A 19,508-nucleotide genomic window follows, 5' to 3' on the forward strand; every position below is an offset into this window, starting at 1 on the left:
GGAATTTTAATATTTTGTGGGGGGTGTATGTGGTTGATTTTATCATGCGTGTATATAGAGGCCTCCCGGAAAATTCAGCAGCCCAAGGCCAGTTCTACAATATTGGGTGGGCGTCGAGCTCCACTTTGGGATGGGTTTTGGACAAAACAGTTTTATTTATTTATTTTTAATAGGGATGGAAATCTAAAGTAATGTTACTCTTTTGGGGTTAATATCTTCAGAAACGCCAAGTAAACCTTTCAAATAACTAAAAGGAACATCTCATTCTCATTCATCCAGTAATAAGATTTTATTTTATTTTATTTATTATTATTATTATTTTTTTTACCATGTGGTCATATCTTTGATGCTTACAATGACAGAAACAACTGAGAATAAAAGCACAAAAAACGCAACTATACTAGAACTGCTAGTCCAAAGATCCTTGAAGTAAACCCGCTTAAGGATTGTCTTGGTGACGTTCCAAAAATTGTCATGGTGCTCGTTAAGTTGTTTGCAGATTGTTCCATAGCACAAACCCGATTCCACAATTTGGTCGCAAAGTTTGTTAACCAAATCTGCCAGTGCATCGTTGCTGCCAAGCAAATTGTCAACAATTCTCTTCTTCACCAGCAATTCCACATCTTCAGCAGTGTTAATGAGATGATCCAGCAGCGAAATGTAATCGCAGATATAAGACTGAAATGGATAAACACACTGCTCCAAAGCCATGACATTTCTCATAAGGCACTCTGTATTATCTTCTATCTTGAACTCAAGGACAACCAATTCCAAAGATTTCCAAGGAAAAAAATTGTACTTGAACTTTTTAACCACTATGTTAGTTAAATATTGATTTTTACAGGGCACAAAGCTCACCCCTGCTCTATCCAGTTGCTTAGCACTGTAAAAACAGGTGGTATAATGAACAGATGGGTCTTCCATGCCATTATAATTGACCTATGTTTTTGTTTGAGAATAACAAGAAGAACAGGGTGGTTGATTTGGTTGAGCAGGTTGAGACAGCAGAACCATCAGATCAGTTGGACACAGAAACTTTCTGACCATATCATTGAAATGTTTGATATTCTTGAAGAAATTAGTTTCGGTGACCCAGATCATATCGTCAGCGATGAATTGTGGTCTAGTTTCGGCTATGCTTAGCAAACCACCTGCATTGAAGCGTTGCTGAAAGTGATCAACTTTTTCCAGCGTTTCCTCGCAGAAAGCTCTTCCAATGCAGTAATAATTACTGAAAAATTCAATGGCAAAATGTGGAAAGGAATAGTGGGATTTTCTTTCCATCTGATCAATGCGGAAGAAACAGGATATATGGGCATCTTAATTAGATACTAACTGAAGAAAAAAAAAAAAAATGAACACCTGAATTTTTAAACCAAATAAAATAAATAATTGAGTGTGGGGCCATTAAGTGCCCTGGATTCTATTGAGTTCTAACCTAATCCTGCCAGCGCCCCTTGGTGACCATGTTTTGATAGATAAAAAGGCAAATCCATATCCACTTGATTATCCGGCTGTGTTTGGAGGATGAAGTCAAACATTTCTGTGAAAATAAAAAAGGGAAGCTGATTTTCCAGTAATATTAAGTCCAACTCTATAACATTCCTCAGCCACGGTGTTCTCAATATATAATCCTTCACTTCATCAGGCTTCTTATTTCCAAGCTGATTTTCAAAGTCCCTCAAAAACAGCTCAAAGATGAACAGGGCATCTCGTAGAATCACGCTGAAGAACAGGTCCGGATTGTTCCTGAGCTCAAATGTTCCTGCGTAACTATCCCAGATGCGTTGTCGGCGATCTTCTTGTCCTCATGAAATCTTCAATATCATTCTCTCCAATGTGTTTGCAGAAATCCCTTTTCCAGAATTCCTGCTGATACTTGGTTTTATGATGTTCCATGGCCTTCAAGTTTGGTTTAGCATGGTGAAAAGGCCCAGTGGAAACCAGCTGGGGAGTGTAACCTGCGTCATTCACCTGGCGTAGCTTTCTGGGAACCTTGTGGATCCAACATGTTTGTAGTTATAAGACACCAGATAAAATATTGAAGACCAGAATATATTTTTTATTCACTGCACTACTCTTTATATAGAGCTAACATTTAACAGAAAAACAAAAATATTTCCTAAACACAAGGCATGACTAACAACTTCCTAATTTCTAGCTATTAACAAGTAAAACAGCATAACAGCATAAATAATAACAAATATCCTAAAGACTTGGTCAGCTAACTGCATAACAAATATTCTAATGACTTGGTCAGCTGACAACAACTCCATATGCAACTACCTAGGCACTATTACAACAATTTCTCCTCCTTGCCTAATAGCTGCATAGACTTAGTTTGTTTCTCAGAACTTCGAATCTTGCTTTTGGAAGAGCCTTGGTAAGCACATCTGCAATTTGGTTCTCAGTCTTACAATAAACCAGTTTAACTTCACCAGCCTTCTGTTCTTCTCTCAAATGATATAGCTTAATCTTGAAATGCTTTGTCCTTCCATGAAAAATAGGATCATTTGAAATTGCAATGGCAGCTTGGTTATCTACATAAATTTCTGTTGGCTCAGTTTGGTTCATGTGTAAATCTGCTAGTATTTTCCTGATCCAAATTGCTTGATTCACTGTAGCGTTTGCTGCAACATACTCTGCCTCCGCTGTACTTTGAGCTATCACATCTTGCTTTTTTGAGCTCCATGAAAAAATTCCTGATCCAAAACTGAAACAAAAACCTGTTGTGCTTCTCACGTCATCTATAGAACCTGCCCAGTCACTATCAGAATAACCATGAAGCTTAAAAGAGTGACAGCTAGAATATTTAATTCCATAATTTGTTGTGCCCTTGATATATCTTACAATTCGTTTGGCAGCCTGAAAATGCATTTCACTAGCACAATGCATAAATCTCGAGAGCAAACTTACTGCAAACATTATGTCTGGTCTGGTAGCTGTAAGATACATCAAGCAACCAATCAGACTCATGTATAAGCGTTCATCAACTTTTTCAGCTCCATCCTCTTTGCTAAATTTCTCCTTTTGATTCATGGGTGTGCTAGTGCTTTTGCAATCTTCCATATGGAATTTCTTGAGTATTTCCTTTGCATACTTCTTTTGGCTTATGAAGACTCCATGATGGTCTTGCTTCACCTCCATTCCTAGAAAATAGGACATTAAGCCAAGGTCTGTCATCTCAAATGCTTCAAGCATTTTGGCTTTAAATTCTTTCACCAGCATCTCATTGCTTCCTGTTACAAGAAGATCATCAACATAAACAGAAACTATAATTAAGTTAGCATCTGTTTTTTTTATATATAACGTAGCTTCACTTGGACTTTTAACAAAACCAAGGCTTTGAAGATATTCATCGATCCTGCTGTACCAGGCCCTAGGAGCCTGTTTAAGACCGTATAATGCCTTCTTCAATAAGTAGACCTTCTCCTCCTGTCCCTTGACTTGAAATCCTTCAGGCTGCTCTACATAAATTTCATCTTGAAGATAACCATTTAAAAAAGCAGATTTAACATCCAACTGGTAAATCTTCCATCCCTTTTGTGCAGCCAAAGCAAGTAACATTCTGATTGTATCCAAGCGTGCTACTGGAGCAAAGGTTTCTGAAAAATCTACTCCAAACACTTGACTATACCCTTTCACAACTAATTTGGCTTTGTGTTTATTTACAGAACCATCTGCATTAAATTTGGTTCTGTAAACCCATTTGACTCCAATGACCTTTCTATGTTGAGGTCTATTCACCAACTCCCATGTGTCATTCTTCTCAATCATCTTAAGCTCTTCTTCCATTGCTTCGATCCACTTGACATCCTTTTCAGCTTCTTTAAACTCTGTAGGCTCAAACACAGCAATATTACATCTTTCATAAATATCAGATAATAACCTTGTACCTCTAATTGGTTCATCATCTATGTTATCATCCATATTTTGTTGAATTTCAGACCGCTGCTCCTTTACTGACTCCTCCCAGTTCCATTGTCTATCTTCCATGAATGTGACATCTCTACTTACAAGAATTTTTCCACTTTGTGGTTGGAAAATTCTGTAAGCCTTGGATGCTTTACTATATCCAATAAAAACTCCCGGTTCCGCCTTTTTATCGAGTTTCTCTCTTTTCACCTGTGGCACATGAGCAAAACAAAGACAACCAAAAGTTCTTAAATATTGCAGGTCTGGTTTGTAACCAAACCAAGCTTCAAATGGAGTTCTTTTCTGTAGAACTCTGGTTGGCAATCGATTCAACAGATAAACTGCAGTATTTGCAGCCTCCGCCCACAGGTTCTTTGGCAATTCCTTTTCATGCAGCAAACACCTTGTCATTTCCATAATACTTCTATTTTTTCTTTCACTTACACCGTTCTGCTGCGGAGTATACGGTGCTGTAAACTGGTGCTCAATGCCAGCTTCATCACATAAATTTTTGAAACTATCACAAGTGTATTCCTTTCCATTGTCTGATCTGATTGTTTGCATCCTGTAACCACTTTGATTCTCCACCCAAGTTTTATATTTCCAAAAAACATTAGCAACTTCAGATTTAAATTTAAGAAAATAAATCCAACAAAATCTAGTGCAATCATCAATAAATACAATATAATATTTACTGCCATTTAAGGAAGATGTTTTTAGAGGTCCTCCAACATCTGTATGTACCAGTTGAAGTTTGCGTGTTGCTCTCCATGCAGTTTGAGGAAAGGATCTTCTGACTTGCTTTCCATATTGGCAAGCCACACAATCTGACCACATTTCCTGCACTTGACATCTGGTCTCCACCAACACTTCCTTTGTGGGTGGTTAGTTTTTTTATAGTATGGGCAAGGTGGATATGTTACCTCATCCTTTTTGTCATTGTATTCAGTTTTCTTGCTGTACTTCTTTTTGCTGTCCTTCTTGTCTTTGCCTCCTCCTGAATTTTGTGCCTTTGCTTGAAAAGCACCCTCTACAGATTCTTCTTTTCTCATCATTTGCCTTTGCTCTTGGGCCTGCAATGCATTTACTAATTCTGCCAAGGATATACTTGACAAATCCTTAGATTCTTCTAATGAAAAAATTTTAGATTTGTACTTTTCAGGCAAAGTCACAAGAATTTTTTGTACAATTCGTTCATCAGAAAAATCCTTACCCAGCAACCTCACCTTGTTTACTATGCCCAGCAACTTGTCAGAGTAGTCTTTGATGGTTTCTGTCTCCTTCATTTTCAGCATTTCAAACTCCCTGATCAAGTTAAGCACTTTCATGTTTTTGGTTCTTTCATTGCCTTGGTATTCGCTTCTGAGATAATCCCAAATAGCCTTTGCTGTCTGTAGATTCATGATTCTTGTAAATATGGTGCTTGAAACAGCAGAGAATAGACATGCTTTAGCTTTGGACTTCTTTGTCTTCCTCTCTTTGTGAGTCTTTAGTTGTACTATCGTTGGATTTTCTGGCAATGGTAGAACATCATAGTCCTCCTCTACAGCCTCCCAAAGATCTAATGCCTCAAGATGGACCATCATTTTAATAGCCCAAGCCTGATAGTTATCCCCATTAAAAATTGGTGGAGCAATATGAGAAAATGTTGTTTCAGCTTCCATTTCTAAAGGTTTTTGTGTTTCTGGTCTTTTAAGTTACTGGTTTTGGTTTGTGTTTCTGGGTTTGTGTTTAGATTCACTCAACTCACAGATCCCTCAAGAGATGGCTTAGCTCACAGATCCCTCAAGAAAAATAGCTCTGATACCAATTTGTAGTTATAAGACACCAGCTAAAATATTGAAGACCAGAATATATTTTTTATTCACTGCACTACTCTTTATATAGAGCTAACATTTAACAAAAAAACAAAAATATTTCCTAAACACAAGGCATGACTAACAGCTTCCTAATTTCTAGCTATTAACAAGTAAAACAGCATAACAGCATAAATAATAACAAATATCCTAAAGACATGGTCAGCTAACTGCATAACAAATATTCTAATGACTTGGTCAGCTGACAACAACTCCATATGCAACTACCTAGGCACTGTTACAACAATGTTGTATTCAGGTCAGGTTCTAATTCCACTGGAAAGTCGATTATGACTGACTCATCAAGGCAGGCCTCCTTTTCTCCCATGTTACTATATGGATCCCCTCCCTTATTAGGACATAGAGATAAAAAAAAAAAAAAAACACCAAATTAATCTGTTCAAGAAAATGTGAGATCGGTTTTCAAAATATATGACTTTCTGAGTCTCTAGCTTAACTTTTTCTGTTCAGTTAGTTTTCTCACCAATTGCAAGGATCCAATCATAATTACTTGTTTAATATTACATGCTGCAATCTCTTCTTTGTGCTAAAGTAGTGCGTTATTCTCATCTCTCTCTATATTGCAAGGCTCCTCTTTCTCCATATTTTTCTTTTAGTACCACATTAAAGTGTTAGAATTAATTAATAACATGAAATCAAAATCGAAGTACTTGAAATTCATGCACACAATTCCAATGAAATAGGACCAAAAATAGAAAGGAAATCAAATCAGGAAAGACAAGTGATTCGACTGACCGATATTGTTGGATAAATCTGGTAAGTCCTTGCAACCACTGTGAGATGAGGGAAGTGGTTGGTAGAGCCTTATATCGGAACTCCAAAAGGATAAGGGTCAGACCAATAATTCATACTATTGCCAGCTATTCCACCACCCATGAATAATAGCATATGAATAGTGACCTAGAATTATTAATACCATTTTGGCACTATATGGCACTTATTGATATTCGGGGAGTAGTAGAAATTTTTGCCAAGCGTATCAATGTTATTCTTTACTGATAGGACCCAAAAAAAAAAAAAAAAAAATTGTTGCTTCATTTATCCTACTCCGTTTGGTTCACGAGAAAAAGAAAATGCAGTGAATAAATTTCAAGATTTTAAATTGGCAATTGTTAGTTAATTAGAAGACATATCCTTGATGCTTGCAATGACTGAAACAACTGAGAACAAAAGTACAAAAAGTGCAACAATACTAGAACTACTTGTCCAAAGATCCTTGAAGTAAACGCTCTTAAGAGTTGCCTTGGTAACGTTCCAAAAATTATCATAATGCTCATTAAGCACTTGGCATATACCACCATAGCAGAAACTTGTTTCCACAATCTGGTCGCAAAGCTTGTTAATCAAATCTGCTACTGCATCGTTGCTACCAAGCAAGTTATGAACCACTTTCTTCTCAACCAGCAATTCTACATCTTCAGCTGTGTTGATTAGTTGATCCAAAAAAGAAACATAATTGCAGATATAAGTCTCAAATGGATAAACACACTGCTCCAACGCCATAATGTTTCTCATGACGCATTCAGTATCGTCTTCTACCTTGAATTCGGGGACTTCCAGTTTCAAAGATTTCCAAGGCATACACTTATGTGTACTCTGTTCTATCTTTATGTCCGCTAAGCGTTGATCCTTACGCGGCACGAAGTTCACCCCTGAACCATCTAGTTGCTTTGCAGTGTAGAGACAGCTCATATTGCCAGCATGAATGGGATACCTTCTGTTTGGACACAGGAATTGTCTGACCAAATCGGTGAAATGTTTGATTCTCTTGAAGTGTTGCATTTCCTCATCCAGAAGCTTTCCATGGCTATAATAATCAATGAAGAAAGCACAGGTTATCTTTAGAAAGAAATTGTGCCCTTCACTTTCCTCGCGGAGTTGGGATGGATAAGGAGGGCTATTATTCATGTCCAATTCTTTACTATTTTGTGGCTTTGTTAGGAGGATGAAGTCGAAAAGTTCAGTGAAAACAAAAAAAGGGAGCTGATTTTCCAGCATTATCAAGTCCAGCTCTACAGCTTTCCTTAGCCATGGAGTTTTCAATATATAATCTTTATCGTACTTTGAGATTTCATAGTTTCTCAAGAATAGCTCAAAGATGAAGCAAGCATCTCTTAGAATCACATGGAACAACTGGTCCGGATCATTCCCAAACCCAAGTGTCCCTGCATAGCTACGCCGGATGCTTTCCCGGCGATCCCCATCTTCCATGAAATCTTTGATATCATCCACCTCAATGTGTTTACAGAAATCCCGTTTCCAGAATTGGTCGTGATACTTGGTTTTGTGGTGTTCCATGGATTTCAGTTGCGGGTTGCCGTAGTGAAAAGGCCCTACAGATATTAGCTGGGGAGTATAGGCTTCTTCTTTTAGCTGCCGGATCTTCCTTGGAACTCTGTGGATCCAACATGAAGAATTGAGGTCGGGTTCCAAATCCTCTGGAATGTCAATTATGATATGCTGATCTTCATAAGCGCAGGCCTCCTTTATTCCCATATATTTCAAATTGTCAATGTCCTTTTCCTCTTTAGAACTACCAAAAAAAAAAAAAAAAAAAAAAAAAAAACAAACAACAAATCAGTTAGTAAGAAAAATTGAAACATATATAGTGTAATCAATTAGGAAGACAATTTTTGATATATTGTGGCTTCCTTCATAGCTTAAGGTTTTTCCTATGAAGTTTAATCACCAATTCTAAGGATCCAATCATATATTAAGCGGCCATTCCCTATAAACTAATATTCTAAATACGACCAGCTTAATTATTGAAGCTTAAATAATGAACCATATATATACAGATATAAGTTTCTTGTGAAATAAAAAAATCAAAAAAAAAAAAAAAAAAAAGGGAATGAAACAAAGAAAGTGTCCAAGAACCTTAAATGCTTGGAATATAAATGGTCTTTTGAAACCGTTTTTCATTCAACCATATTGAAACATTAAAACTAATAACAAAGGGAAGGAAATCAAATTAGCATATCAACCTATGGATGGAAGCAACAAAATTCTTGAATTGGAAAAGAAAAGAAAATTTAATTATGGCAGAAAGTTAACAGACAAACCGATGAATAAAAATTGGCTACTCTTTGATGCTGCAAATCGACTGTGATGGGGTACTCAACAGAGAAACAAACCGAGCTACAGAGAATAGAGGTCATTTAAGAAGGTTGCATTTTCTAAATGTATGGTTGATTGTAAGGACGCAATTAGCTAGTGGTTTAGGTAAAATTATGATCTAAGTTTCAACTTAATATTGGTCACATATACATAAAATTAATTGTATGTAAAAATATGTTCTTTTCCAATTTGTCTTTATCCGGTAAGGCTGATGAATTAGTAAGTATTTTATAAATTGATGCCTTATTCGAAATGAAATTTTAAAATCCCCCATATTTTAAAATAATATATATATATATTTTTCTTTGGTAATGATTATTTGGGGTTAGTTGTGGGTTCGATGGTGGTGATAAAAAAATGAACACTTTCTGAGAAAAGTTAAGTCTATTGTTTTCAATTTCATGGTTTTAGAAAGAAAGCTTATAATAAGTGTTAACACTTTATTATTATCCCCAAAAAAAATAAAATAAAAAATTAAGGCGGTGCTTATCCCATTGTCGTCTATCAATCAGGCTAAACTATTTGGTCAAACTATTATATATATATATATAAAATTACTGTCCAAGCCCAGTTTCTTTTGTAGAAGTCCAAGCCCAGGTTTTGAAAGGTACAAGCCCAGTTTTGTTTTTGTAGAAGTCCAAGCTCAGTTTTGTTAGGGCAATTTGAGATCGGGCCTCTTTGGGTAATGTACTGGCTTCCCTGAAGACGAATCCAATCTGCTTCATTAGTATGTAAACATGGTTAACTATACCTAGCATGAGGAATATTGACAATATTTGCTATTAATCAAACTATGTTGCTAGAAATTAGATTTCTTTTCTTTCATCGAAAAATTAGGTTCTTTAAAATGCCAATTCGATATGAAAGAAGACGTTTCATTTATCCAAATATGGGATTTTTCCAATCTCATTACCATTGGATAATCACCTTCATGACCTCAAGATTGAGAATTTCATGTTGAAAAGAAACTTAATTTTTATTTTTGTCAAATTATATAAATTTATTTTTGGCCACTTCTTATAAGTTTTTCTTTTCCTTTTAGGAAAAGCTTATTTTAACATATGGTTTCAGATCTATGTTACCGCATGTCCCCAAAAAAAAATAAAAAATTCATTGTTACTATATAAGATTTTTTTTTTTTTGGTTTAATTATTTTCAATTTCACATGCGAGTTTCCTCTCTTCATCTGAAAATAAAAAAATAAAAAAAAAAGTGCTACTGCATATTTATATGTATACTTAATACGTGGCCCCGTCAAATGGAGGGAAAGAAAAAAAAAAAAACAAAATTAATATAAGGTGTGGTAAGGTTCATATAATATATTAACTTCTTTTTTTTTTTTTTTTTTCGAACAACACCTTATATCAACTTGAGAAATTAGAAAACTCTAGTGTTGTAATTATTATTATCATTATTATTGCAGCTTTAGTTATCTATTTATTTTGGGTTGAAGCAGAAACAGTCATAACTAGAACAGTAAACTAATTAAGGAACCACAGTCTATCTTTTACCTAGCTAATTAATTTAATTTACATTTACATTTTCATCCATGGGGGATTATTTAACGTCCGTACTTACGTCAGTCCTTGATATGAAACTTAAAAGAAGAGACTCTTGATGGTTGAATAGGTAGAGAAGAAGGAGAATACAAGGAAAACAATTCCAATAATCGTGGAACAAATGGTGAAAAGATCCTTGAAGTAAACCCTCATGAGGGTTGCCTTGAAAAAGTTCCAGGGATTGTCATAATACTGGTTAAGTCTTTGGCAAAGACCAGCGTAGAAGTAACGTGATACCACAATTTGGCCACACAGTTTGTTAACCATGCGAACCACTTCCTCATTGCTGCCAAGCCACTTGTGAACAATTTTCTTGTCGATCATAAATTCCACATCTTCGGCGGTGCTGGTGAGTTGTTCCAGCAGGAAAACATAATTGCAGATAAAAGGCTCATCCCGATAAACAAACTGTTCCAAAGCCATGACATTTCTCATGATGCATTCGGTGTTTCCTTTTACCTTCAGTTCAGGGATTTCCAATTCCAAATAATTCCGATATACACCTGTTACGGAATTGGGAGAAAAATAAATAGCAACGGAAACAAAGAAAGAGTAGAACAAACACAGGATTTACGTGGAAACCCTTGACGGGAAAAACCACGGCCAGAGAGAAGCAAATCCAATATCGAAAAATTGGTACAAAGGTGAGCAAAATTGCGCGATACCCTAAAACCCCAATTACCGCCGAAAAACCCCAAAAGCATCAAATTATATATTGTACGGAAGACACCTTAAAATTGAACAGGTCCGTACCGCGGGGGCGCTACCACCTCCGCTTCCACCACAGAGCCCTAAATTTTTCTCCAAAATTAGTTTCACCAAATGGGTCGCACCGCGAGCTTTTCGGGTCGGATCAACAAGAATTCGGGTCACTAACTCTAACAACACCCTTAAACATGGGATAAGGCTCTGTTTTTTGATTAGTGTCAGCTATAACTCTATTCTCTTTGCATCTCACAAACTTAACCCTGCCCTACTCAGTTGTGTTGCAGTACAGAGACCGAAAATAGCATCATCCTTCTCTGGAAACTGATCACCCGGAAGCATAGACTTTCTAACCAAATCAGTGAAATGTTTGATTCCCTTGAATGGGATCTTAATTTCACCATCTTTTTAATCCTTGACGAGATCAGCAAAGCGGATTTTGTTCGTGGATTGTGTCATTTGCATGTATGTTCTCTCGGCAAGAGGTTTGCCAAACCTGTAATAATCAAGGAAGAATTCACAGGAAATGTTCTTAAAGAAATCGCTGCGTTTACTTTCCCCTGTTAGCCCTGATAGCTGATGATTATTTTTACTCTCTGTCCCGTTTTTGTCCTCTGGGTAGATGAAGTCAAATAGTTCCTTGAAAGCAAAATATGGGAGCTGATTAAGCATTATCAAGTCCAGTTTTATACCTGTCTTCTGCCATGGTGTTCTCAGCATGTAATCGTCTGAACGGTTTGCATAGTTTCTAAAGAAGAGCTCAAAGATGAAGCAGGCATCTCTTAGAAACATGCGGATGAAGTCGAGCTGATTATTAGGAGCAGCAGGATCGAAGTCAAAGGTCACTGCATAGCTACTCTGGATGCGTGGTAGTACCTTGTCCATGAATTCGATCCTTTTTCCGTCCTCTATATGTTTCCATAAGTCCCGATTCTAGAATTGTTGCTCATACTTGAATTTTTTATGCTCCATTGCATTCAACTTTGGATTGCCATGGTGAAGAGGGCCAATGGAAACTAGATGAAGAGTGTAAGCTGCTTCGTTTACCTTGCGGAGCTTCTCCGGAACCCTGAAGATCCAACATGTATTGTTCGGGTCAGGTTCCAAGTCCTTTGGCATGTCGATGATGACCGGCTGATAAGGCAACTCCTCCTTTGAAACAAAATGGTGTGATGGTGATGCCATTCTCTTTCCCTTATGACATCCAGATCAATGAGAAAACAAACAGAGTAAATCAATTTGGCTATATGTACATGTACTTAGCTAGCATTGGTTCCAGAGAGAGCTTGAGAGAAGAATTAAAGATACAGAGAGAGTTTGATAGTAAATATGCTCCATCCCGTGGTTTTTCAAGCCAAGCCAAGCAATCTCAATCCAATCCCAAGAGAGGAGTATTAAAAGCAGTGTAAAGGCTCCAGAGAGAGCTTGAGAGAAGAATTAAAGATACAGAGAGAGTTTGATAGTAAAACAAGTGAGATTCCACGTGAGAATCCAAAAGAGAAGTTTTTATGTTTTTGTAATCTATTTTTAAGAGACTAATAGAATTCTTTTTTATTTTTCTTCTCATATTTTTTCTCTATGGTGGTAAGAGAACCACATTAACAACATCATGTACATGAGGGTTCATGCTGTATGGACTCTAAAAAGATGGTCAATGATAACCTAAATCGAATAAGGTAGTATAATCAGTATCATTTTTTATTGGAACTATAATGAATGATATAGCTCACCAGTCACCAGCGTCTAAAAGATAAATCAAAAACTCAAAAGATATCTTTTGACTTACAAGCACAAACAACGTCAGATATGACGTCAAAATCAAAGTACATTGCAAGCCATATATATGCACACAATTTCATGAAATTTGACCAAATATACGAATGAAACAATCGTGACTGAATTTGTGATTCGTCTAACCGGTAAAGGCTAAGGCGCATATATATATGCTCATGTATATCTAAATCCAAAGTCTGAGGCCCAAGGGCCAAACCAATCATTCATAATATTGCCAGCTCTGCCAACAACCAGGAATTAAAAAGCAAATGAATAATGATTCAGAATTTTTAATACCATTTTGGCACTATAAAACACTTTAATCGATACTCAGAGAGTTGTAGAAATTTTTTTTGAAAGTGTGTCGATGCTATTCTTTATTGATAGGACACAAAAGAGGGGGAAAAAATTGCACTTCGTCATTTATCCTACTCTGACAGATTGGGGAGGGGAAAAAAAAAAAAAAAAAGGAATGAATTGGATAATTTCAAGATATTAAATCGGCAAATGTTAGTTAACTAGAAGATATATCCTTGTGGCTTACAATGACTGAAACAACTGAGGACAATGGTACCAAAAAATAAATAAATAAATAAAAAAGGCCATAATACTGGAAATACTCTTTTAAGGTTTTGCTACTCTGTTCTCCTTGTATGGTATACACTTATAATGGGATTTTTTTTTTTCTTTTTGGATATTGAGGGTAAGTGGATTCCAAATCAAATCAATAGCCTGTGAAAAATAGTAGCTTTTATTGTGCCCGCAAGAATGAATAATGGCAATTTTTAAATCTCATTGCAGTTGCCATAAATTACCTAACGAGAATATAGGTAATAAACAATTCGGTAATCACATTTGATTGCATCTGGATTCTAGACTCTTGAGTGGTAAAATGTCAGGATAAATTTTTTTTTTTTCCTTAAATCATATAAATTTATTATCAGCCACTTTTTGTAAGTTTTAAAGAAAAAATATTAATATTTTAATTTTTAACATATAGATTTCAGATCCCTTACTACTATCATTAAGTTTTCTAAAATTATTTTCAATTTCACAAATGGGCCTCCTTTCTTTAACTTGAATTAAAAATAAATTAAAAAAATTACTCTCTTTTTTTTTTTTTCCCAAGTAAATATTCAATCAATCCTTTTTTTTTCCAAGCCATTTATTTGATGCAAATTGAAAATCAAAAACAACTATTAGCAAAAATATGCTCATGCTCAGCTGTTTTATTTATTTATATATTTATTTTGAGTTCAAGCCCATAAATAGTGATAATTACAAGATCAACAAAACCAGACACTTACATCTTGATAAAATCAAAAACAAATAAAAAGAGTGGACGTAGTAAGGAACCACACTTGATATTTTATCTAGCTAGCTAATTGACATATTTTCCCTCATACAAAGAAGAGATTCTTGATGGTAGAATAGGTAGAGAAGAAGGAGAACACAACGATAACAAGCCCAACAACAGTGGAACTACCAGTCCAAATATCCTTGAAGTGAACCCTGTTGAGGGTTGACATGGCAACATTCAAATTTTTGCTGTGATACTTGTTAAGTTCGTCGCATATATCAGCATAGAAGAAACGCGGTGTCACAATTTGGTCGCTGAGTGTGTTAACCAAGGCAGCCACGGCCTTGTTACTGCCAAGCCAGTTCTCAATGATTCCCTTGTCAACCAGAAAAACCACATCTTCAACGGTGTCGATGAGTTGATCCAGCAGAAAAATATAATTGCAGATACGAGGAGTCTTTGGATAAACAAACTGCTCCAACGCCATGACGTTTCTGAAAATGCACTCGGTGTTGTCATCTACCTTCAATTGAGGGATTTTCAATTCCAAACGATTAATCCCACAGCAACCATTTATCCAACAGCAACCGCGGCCATTCCACCAACAGCGATCGCGGCAATTCCACCAGCAGCGCTTATCATCGTCCTTAACATCAGATAAATCGTTATGCCAGCTAAATATGTAGCAACTTTAGGACGCCCAAACTTCACCCCCGCATTATCCAGTTGCTTTGCAGAATGGAGACAGAGGGTCAAATACTCAGAACTCTTGGGAAAGTCCTTTTTTTCACACATAAACTTTCTAACCAAATCAGTGAAATGCATGATGTCTTTCATTTTGCTCTTCCAATGGTTTTTGTCGCCCGTAGAGCAGTCGAAGGGACGACTTTTATTTTTGGAATTCTCCTCGGTGCAAGGTTTTCCATACTTGTAATAACCAATGAAGAATTCTCAGGTAATTATTATTAAGAAATCGTGAACTTCTTGTCCATTTTTCTTTAGTTCTGGCAGATAATCAGGGATATGATTAATATTTTTCGACGGATGATTGAAGATGAAATCAAACCGTCGATCGAGAACAAAAAAGGGGAGCTGATTTTCCAGCAATATCAAGTCCTGTTTTATAGCTGCCTTAACCCATGGACTTAATATGTGGTCCCCTGAATATTTCTCATCTTCTTTATCGGGAGATCGAGATTGAATTTGGTGGTTTCTAAAGAATCGCTCAAAGATGAAGCAAGCATTATCTTTGATTTCTTTATCAGACAGCTGCTTCGTTTTCTTATCTTCTTCATCGGGAGGCGAAAATTGATTTTCGTGGTTTCTAAGGAAGAGCTCAAGGATGAAGCAGGCATCTCGTAAAATGTTTTTCGGGACCTCCCAGTACTTTTTCTTATTCTCAGGCTCAAAGGTCTCTTCTTGATAGCTACGCTGTGCTTTTTCCACAAGTTTCCCATCTTCTTCCTTGATTTCCGTGATCTCGTGGATCAAATTCTCCTCCTCAATATGATTACAGAAGGACCGCCCCAGGAATTCACTCATGAACTTGGCTTTATGATATTCCATGACCTTCAAGTTTGATTTGCCATGGTGAAAAGGCCCAATTGAAACTAGTTGGGGAGTGTAAGCTGCTGGACGTATCTTCCGGAGCTTATTGGGAACCTTGTAGATTATCCAATTCCTCGTATCAGGACTCCTATGTATTCCACGGATGGAAAGATTATCAGGGGACACCGCTGCACAGGTCACCATGGAAAGCTTATCAGGGGGCACCGCTGCACTCCCAGATATTATAAAGGGACATTCCGATTCCAATTCCTTCGTTAAAGGACGTTCCGACTTCTCTGGAATGTCGATTGTGATCTGCTTAGTAGTGAAGTCCTTTGAAACATTCTCTTCTTCCATACTTCCCTTTCCCCGGCTTTAAGAAGTCCATAAATGAGAAAACAGACAACATGGGATACCATATGTTAGATATATGAAGCTAGAACTTTATTTTATGGACCAACAAAAAAAATATATATATATATATATATATATATTTACATAATCTATTGTTCATGATTCCTGAAATTTGGAAGAATATAAAGTGTTATTTAGTTGCAAGATTAATTAATGGAATGGAAAGGAAAAGAGAGTGGAATAAAAAAGAGGGTGGAATGATTCAAATATTTCGTTAAACATTGGAATCAACATATGAATCATTGTATTTGATCAAATATATATATATATATATATAAATCATTGATAGAAATATATTTTTTTAGATAAAAATACCTCTAACATGATAGTAATTTATGTTTTTTTGACCAGAAATCTTCTTCCATTTCTTTCTCACATTTTTTATACAATTTTTTTTTTAAAAAAAATAATAACACAGTTACTTCATATAATTAAAGAAATTAAATTGAAAGCATGAGCTTGTTCCCATTTATTTTTTTCTTATGAATTTATTTATGTGCAGATTAAGAAAAATAAATAAAGATGAGAATTTGTGCCTACAAATAGCAGAGAGTCGCGACCTGAACGGTGTGGTCTCTGTCCTCACACGCATAAAGGATTATTGCTTAAAGCTTCTCTCTTTGCTTTTATAATTTTTAATTAATTTTTGTTATATTCCTTTGTCCAACAATATAAAATATGAAAATAAATATAACCATACCTGTGTATATGTTCTACACTTTTATTTCCTTTGTCCAGCTTTATATATGAGCCAGCCATTGTGATCGTTTAATTGTAAAAGACTGATCAGACCAGATTTTTTGACTAAACATTTGTGAATTCAATTAATAAATCATCACGTAACAAATTAAAAGTTAGGTCAAGTTTAGATAAGGAGAAAATCAAAATCCGTTTTTAATCTAAACTTACATTACATTAGCTTAAATAAATTAGATAAACTTAGACCATCTCCAATAATAAAAATAATTTATTTATTGTACGGTATAAAAATTAATATTGTCTAAATATAAACAATACAAATGCATAGTCAAATATAAAATTATTCTCACTGTTAATTAATTACATATGTTATTAATTTTTTTATTATTTTTTGAAAGAATTAACTTTGAAAAGAAAAAGAAATTTAGAAAATTTTGGTATGTCTAACAGAGTTTCAGGAGCAAACATTCACTTTAAAAATATTTATATTACATCAACTTAACATAATTTTAGATATTACTATTGGAGAATACTTTTTTAAAAACATAATTTATATTGCCTGCATAGCATATTTATTTTAATAATCTACATTCCCATTGAAAATGCTCTTAATAAATATGATTTTGTATCACATTAAGTTCATTACAAATTAGGATCAGAATTCTCTCGTCATCTAAACTTTACTTAAATTTTTTAGGATACGCGAAAATTAAGCTCTAGCGACACACTCTTAGCGATGCTACGAAATAAATACGTCTAAAAAAACAAAACCATGACTCTGAGGTTAATGCGTCAGTAAAAATTTGACCAATAGACGACGCATACGAAAAATATCGACGTCAAGAAGTCCCTAGAAACAACAACACACGACGCATCCGTTAAGAGTCGCTGAATATTCAGCCCAACAGAATCGCCTTTAATAGAGTGCGTATATTTTATATCAATTGTATTATTTAAATGCTACACTAAAGAAAAATGTTAGTTAATATGATTTTCTTTCAACTTTAAAAATAGGTGAAAATATTTAAGAAAAATAACAGAGCTAGATTTTAATTTTTTTTTCATTCCACATTATTAATATCCGGCGACGCATAACAAACTCTATGCGTCGCCTATTAAATTATTAATTTTTTTTTTGGATTTTTGTAAATATTAATCAGTTGATTTTCTTTCAACTTTAAATAACAAGTGAAAATATTTAAGCAGTATTACAGAGATAATTTTTTTTTTAACCAAAAATATATACATCCAGCGATACATAGGAGTATTGTGAGTTGCCTGATGCCATTATATTTATTTATTTTCCTTTTTCATAAAATAGTGTTAGGTATTTAAAACATTAACCGACCTATTTATAAACAAGTCAACACAACACGACCTGCTTAACATGATTACTTTAACGGATCTTATTGACCTATTAACCTGTTAATCTAAAATTGACCTGTTAACTCAAAAATTAACCTATTGATCCAAAAACTAACATATTTATTGCAAATTCACCTATTTAAAATGCCAAAAATTCTTATTCACAATACATCAGTCTCAATTCACGTGCTTCATAAAAAAAATTCAATACACCAACATTAACATTTCAATGTCCACAGCTAGACCTAGCAACCCGTGTTCATCGGTAGGGTTCGTATCAACCCGTTTAAAAAAAATTTCAATACACCAACATTAATATTTCAATATCCACCAACATTAACATTTGTTTTATAATTCTTTTTTTATAATTTTTTTATACTCTTAAAAGTATCATTCAAAATTACAAAATTTAAACTATTATTTAAAATTGCAAAATTCAAACTTATTAAAAAAAACTTAATAAAAAAAATTAAGGAGCAAAGTAGATGCTTTTACAATAAAACTGTCGGCTTTTGTTATTTTTTAAAATTTTTGTTAATTTCTTTTGTAAACTTTTTTTAGTTTTTTTAATTTTTTTTATACTTTTAAAAACATCATTCAATTTTGTTAAATTCAAATTTACCAAAAACATTTAACAACAAATCTGATGCTTTTATAATAAAAGCATAAGCTTTTGTTATTTTGAAAATTTTTAAAAATTTTTTGATAAAAAGAAAAGAAATTGTGAAAAAAAGAAAAAAGAAGAAATTGTGATTGTGCAAACCAATAAAGGTATGAATTATACACCACCCCAGTTTCACGAGTATTGCTATATATTACCAGTGGTGACTGTCACTATCCTATATGGTGATGGGTTCAATGTTAAAATAGCTTTTATATATACATGGCACCCACTACCATATAAATTTTTTTTTATCCATATATATACATGTATCCACTGCCACGTAGAGTGGTGATGGTTGCCACCGGTGACAAATAACATTATTTCAGTTTCACATGTTGACAATGACATACAACATCCACGTGTCCATCACTAGGCTCACAAACCCCTACATGCGTGCAGCATCTGTTGTTCCTACACTCCCAATTTACAATCATGCCCCTTTTGTCAGTACGGATAAATATTTTCATGGAAGAGTAAAATTGTAATATAGCAAAAAATTAAGGAGCAATCCGATGCTTTTACAACAAAAGCGTCGGCTTTTATTATTTTTTTTATTTTTTTCAAATTGTTTA

At 34.8% G+C, this 19,508-nt stretch overlaps 5 protein-coding genes across 5 annotated transcripts; all 5 read right to left on the reverse strand.

The window, feature by feature from the left end:
- Positions 1 to 291: 291 nt before the first annotated feature.
- On the reverse strand, positions 292 to 2,018 carry LOC132804530 (uncharacterized). The gene is made up of 2 exons (XM_060819141.1): positions 1,439 to 2,018; positions 292 to 1,284 (listed from the first exon to the last, which is right to left on the reverse strand). The coding sequence occupies exon 2, from the start codon at positions 922 to 924 to the stop codon at positions 325 to 327; it is 600 nt and encodes a 199-aa protein (XP_060675124.1). The 5' UTR covers positions 925 to 1,284; positions 1,439 to 2,018; the 3' UTR covers positions 292 to 324.
- A 2,842-nt stretch (positions 2,019 to 4,860) lies between these two features.
- Positions 4,861 to 6,696, reverse strand: LOC132804498 (uncharacterized). The gene is made up of 3 exons (XM_060818909.1): positions 6,256 to 6,696; positions 4,975 to 6,120; positions 4,861 to 4,912 (listed from the first exon to the last, which is right to left on the reverse strand). The coding sequence occupies exons 2-3, from the start codon at positions 5,577 to 5,579 to the stop codon at positions 4,861 to 4,863; spliced, it is 657 nt and encodes a 218-aa protein (XP_060674892.1). The 5' UTR covers positions 5,580 to 6,120; positions 6,256 to 6,696.
- Positions 6,697 to 6,875: 179 nt separating this feature from the next.
- Positions 6,876 to 8,988, reverse strand: LOC107433452 (UPF0481 protein At3g47200-like). Its single transcript, XM_048466281.2, has 2 exons — positions 8,855 to 8,988; positions 6,876 to 8,325 (listed from the first exon to the last, which is right to left on the reverse strand). Exon 2 carries the CDS (start codon positions 8,286 to 8,288, stop codon positions 6,909 to 6,911), a length of 1,380 nt encoding a protein of 459 aa, XP_048322238.2. The 5' UTR covers positions 8,289 to 8,325; positions 8,855 to 8,988; the 3' UTR covers positions 6,876 to 6,908.
- A 1,519-nt stretch (positions 8,989 to 10,507) lies between these two features.
- On the reverse strand, positions 10,508 to 11,515 carry LOC132804499 (uncharacterized). Its single transcript, XM_060818910.1, has 2 exons — positions 11,431 to 11,515; positions 10,508 to 10,971 (listed from the first exon to the last, which is right to left on the reverse strand). The coding sequence occupies exons 1-2, from the start codon at positions 11,513 to 11,515 to the stop codon at positions 10,508 to 10,510; spliced, it is 549 nt and encodes a 182-aa protein (XP_060674893.1).
- Positions 11,516 to 14,346: 2,831 nt separating this feature from the next.
- LOC125419809 (uncharacterized) lies at positions 14,347 to 16,151 on the reverse strand. The gene is made up of 2 exons (XM_060818911.1): positions 15,313 to 16,151; positions 14,347 to 14,920 (listed from the first exon to the last, which is right to left on the reverse strand). The coding sequence occupies exons 1-2, from the start codon at positions 16,149 to 16,151 to the stop codon at positions 14,347 to 14,349; spliced, it is 1,413 nt and encodes a 470-aa protein (XP_060674894.1).
- Positions 16,152 to 19,508: the final 3,357 nt, after the last annotated feature.

This window comes from Ziziphus jujuba, chromosome 7 (genome assembly GCF_031755915.1).
Source record: "Ziziphus jujuba cultivar Dongzao chromosome 7, ASM3175591v1".
NCBI lineage: Eukaryota > Viridiplantae > Streptophyta > Magnoliopsida > Rosales > Rhamnaceae > Ziziphus > Ziziphus jujuba.

Bases quoted from the DNA above. Each gene is read 5' to 3' on its own strand.
- LOC132804498 (XM_060818909.1), bottom strand. From the start codon at position 5,579: ATGGAAGCTGAAACAACATTTTCTCATATTGCTCCACCAATTTTTAAT. The intron at 4,913-4,974 runs GCAAATGATGAG...CACAAAATTCAG, and splicing joins TTGCAGGCCCAAGAGCAAAG to GAGGAGGCAAAGACAAGAAG.
- LOC132804499 (XM_060818910.1), bottom strand. From the start codon at position 11,515: ATGCTTCCGGGTGATCAGTTTCCAGAGAAGGATGATGCTATTTTCGGT. The intron at 10,972-11,430 runs GTTTGTGAGATG...ATTCCGTAACAG, and splicing joins ACTGAGTAGGGCAGGGTTAA to GTGTATATCGGAATTATTTG.
- LOC125419809 (XM_060818911.1), bottom strand. From the start codon at position 16,151: ATGGAAGAAGAGAATGTTTCAAAGGACTTCACTACTAAGCAGATCACA. The intron at 14,921-15,312 runs GTTTGATTTCAT...CTACATATTTAG, and splicing joins TTTTTTGTTCTCGATCGACG to CTGGCATAACGATTTATCTG.
- LOC107433452 (XM_048466281.2), bottom strand. From the start codon at position 8,288: ATGGGAATAAAGGAGGCCTGCGCTTATGAAGATCAGCATATCATAATT.
- LOC132804530 (XM_060819141.1), bottom strand. From the start codon at position 924: ATGGAAGACCCATCTGTTCATTATACCACCTGTTTTTACAGTGCTAAG.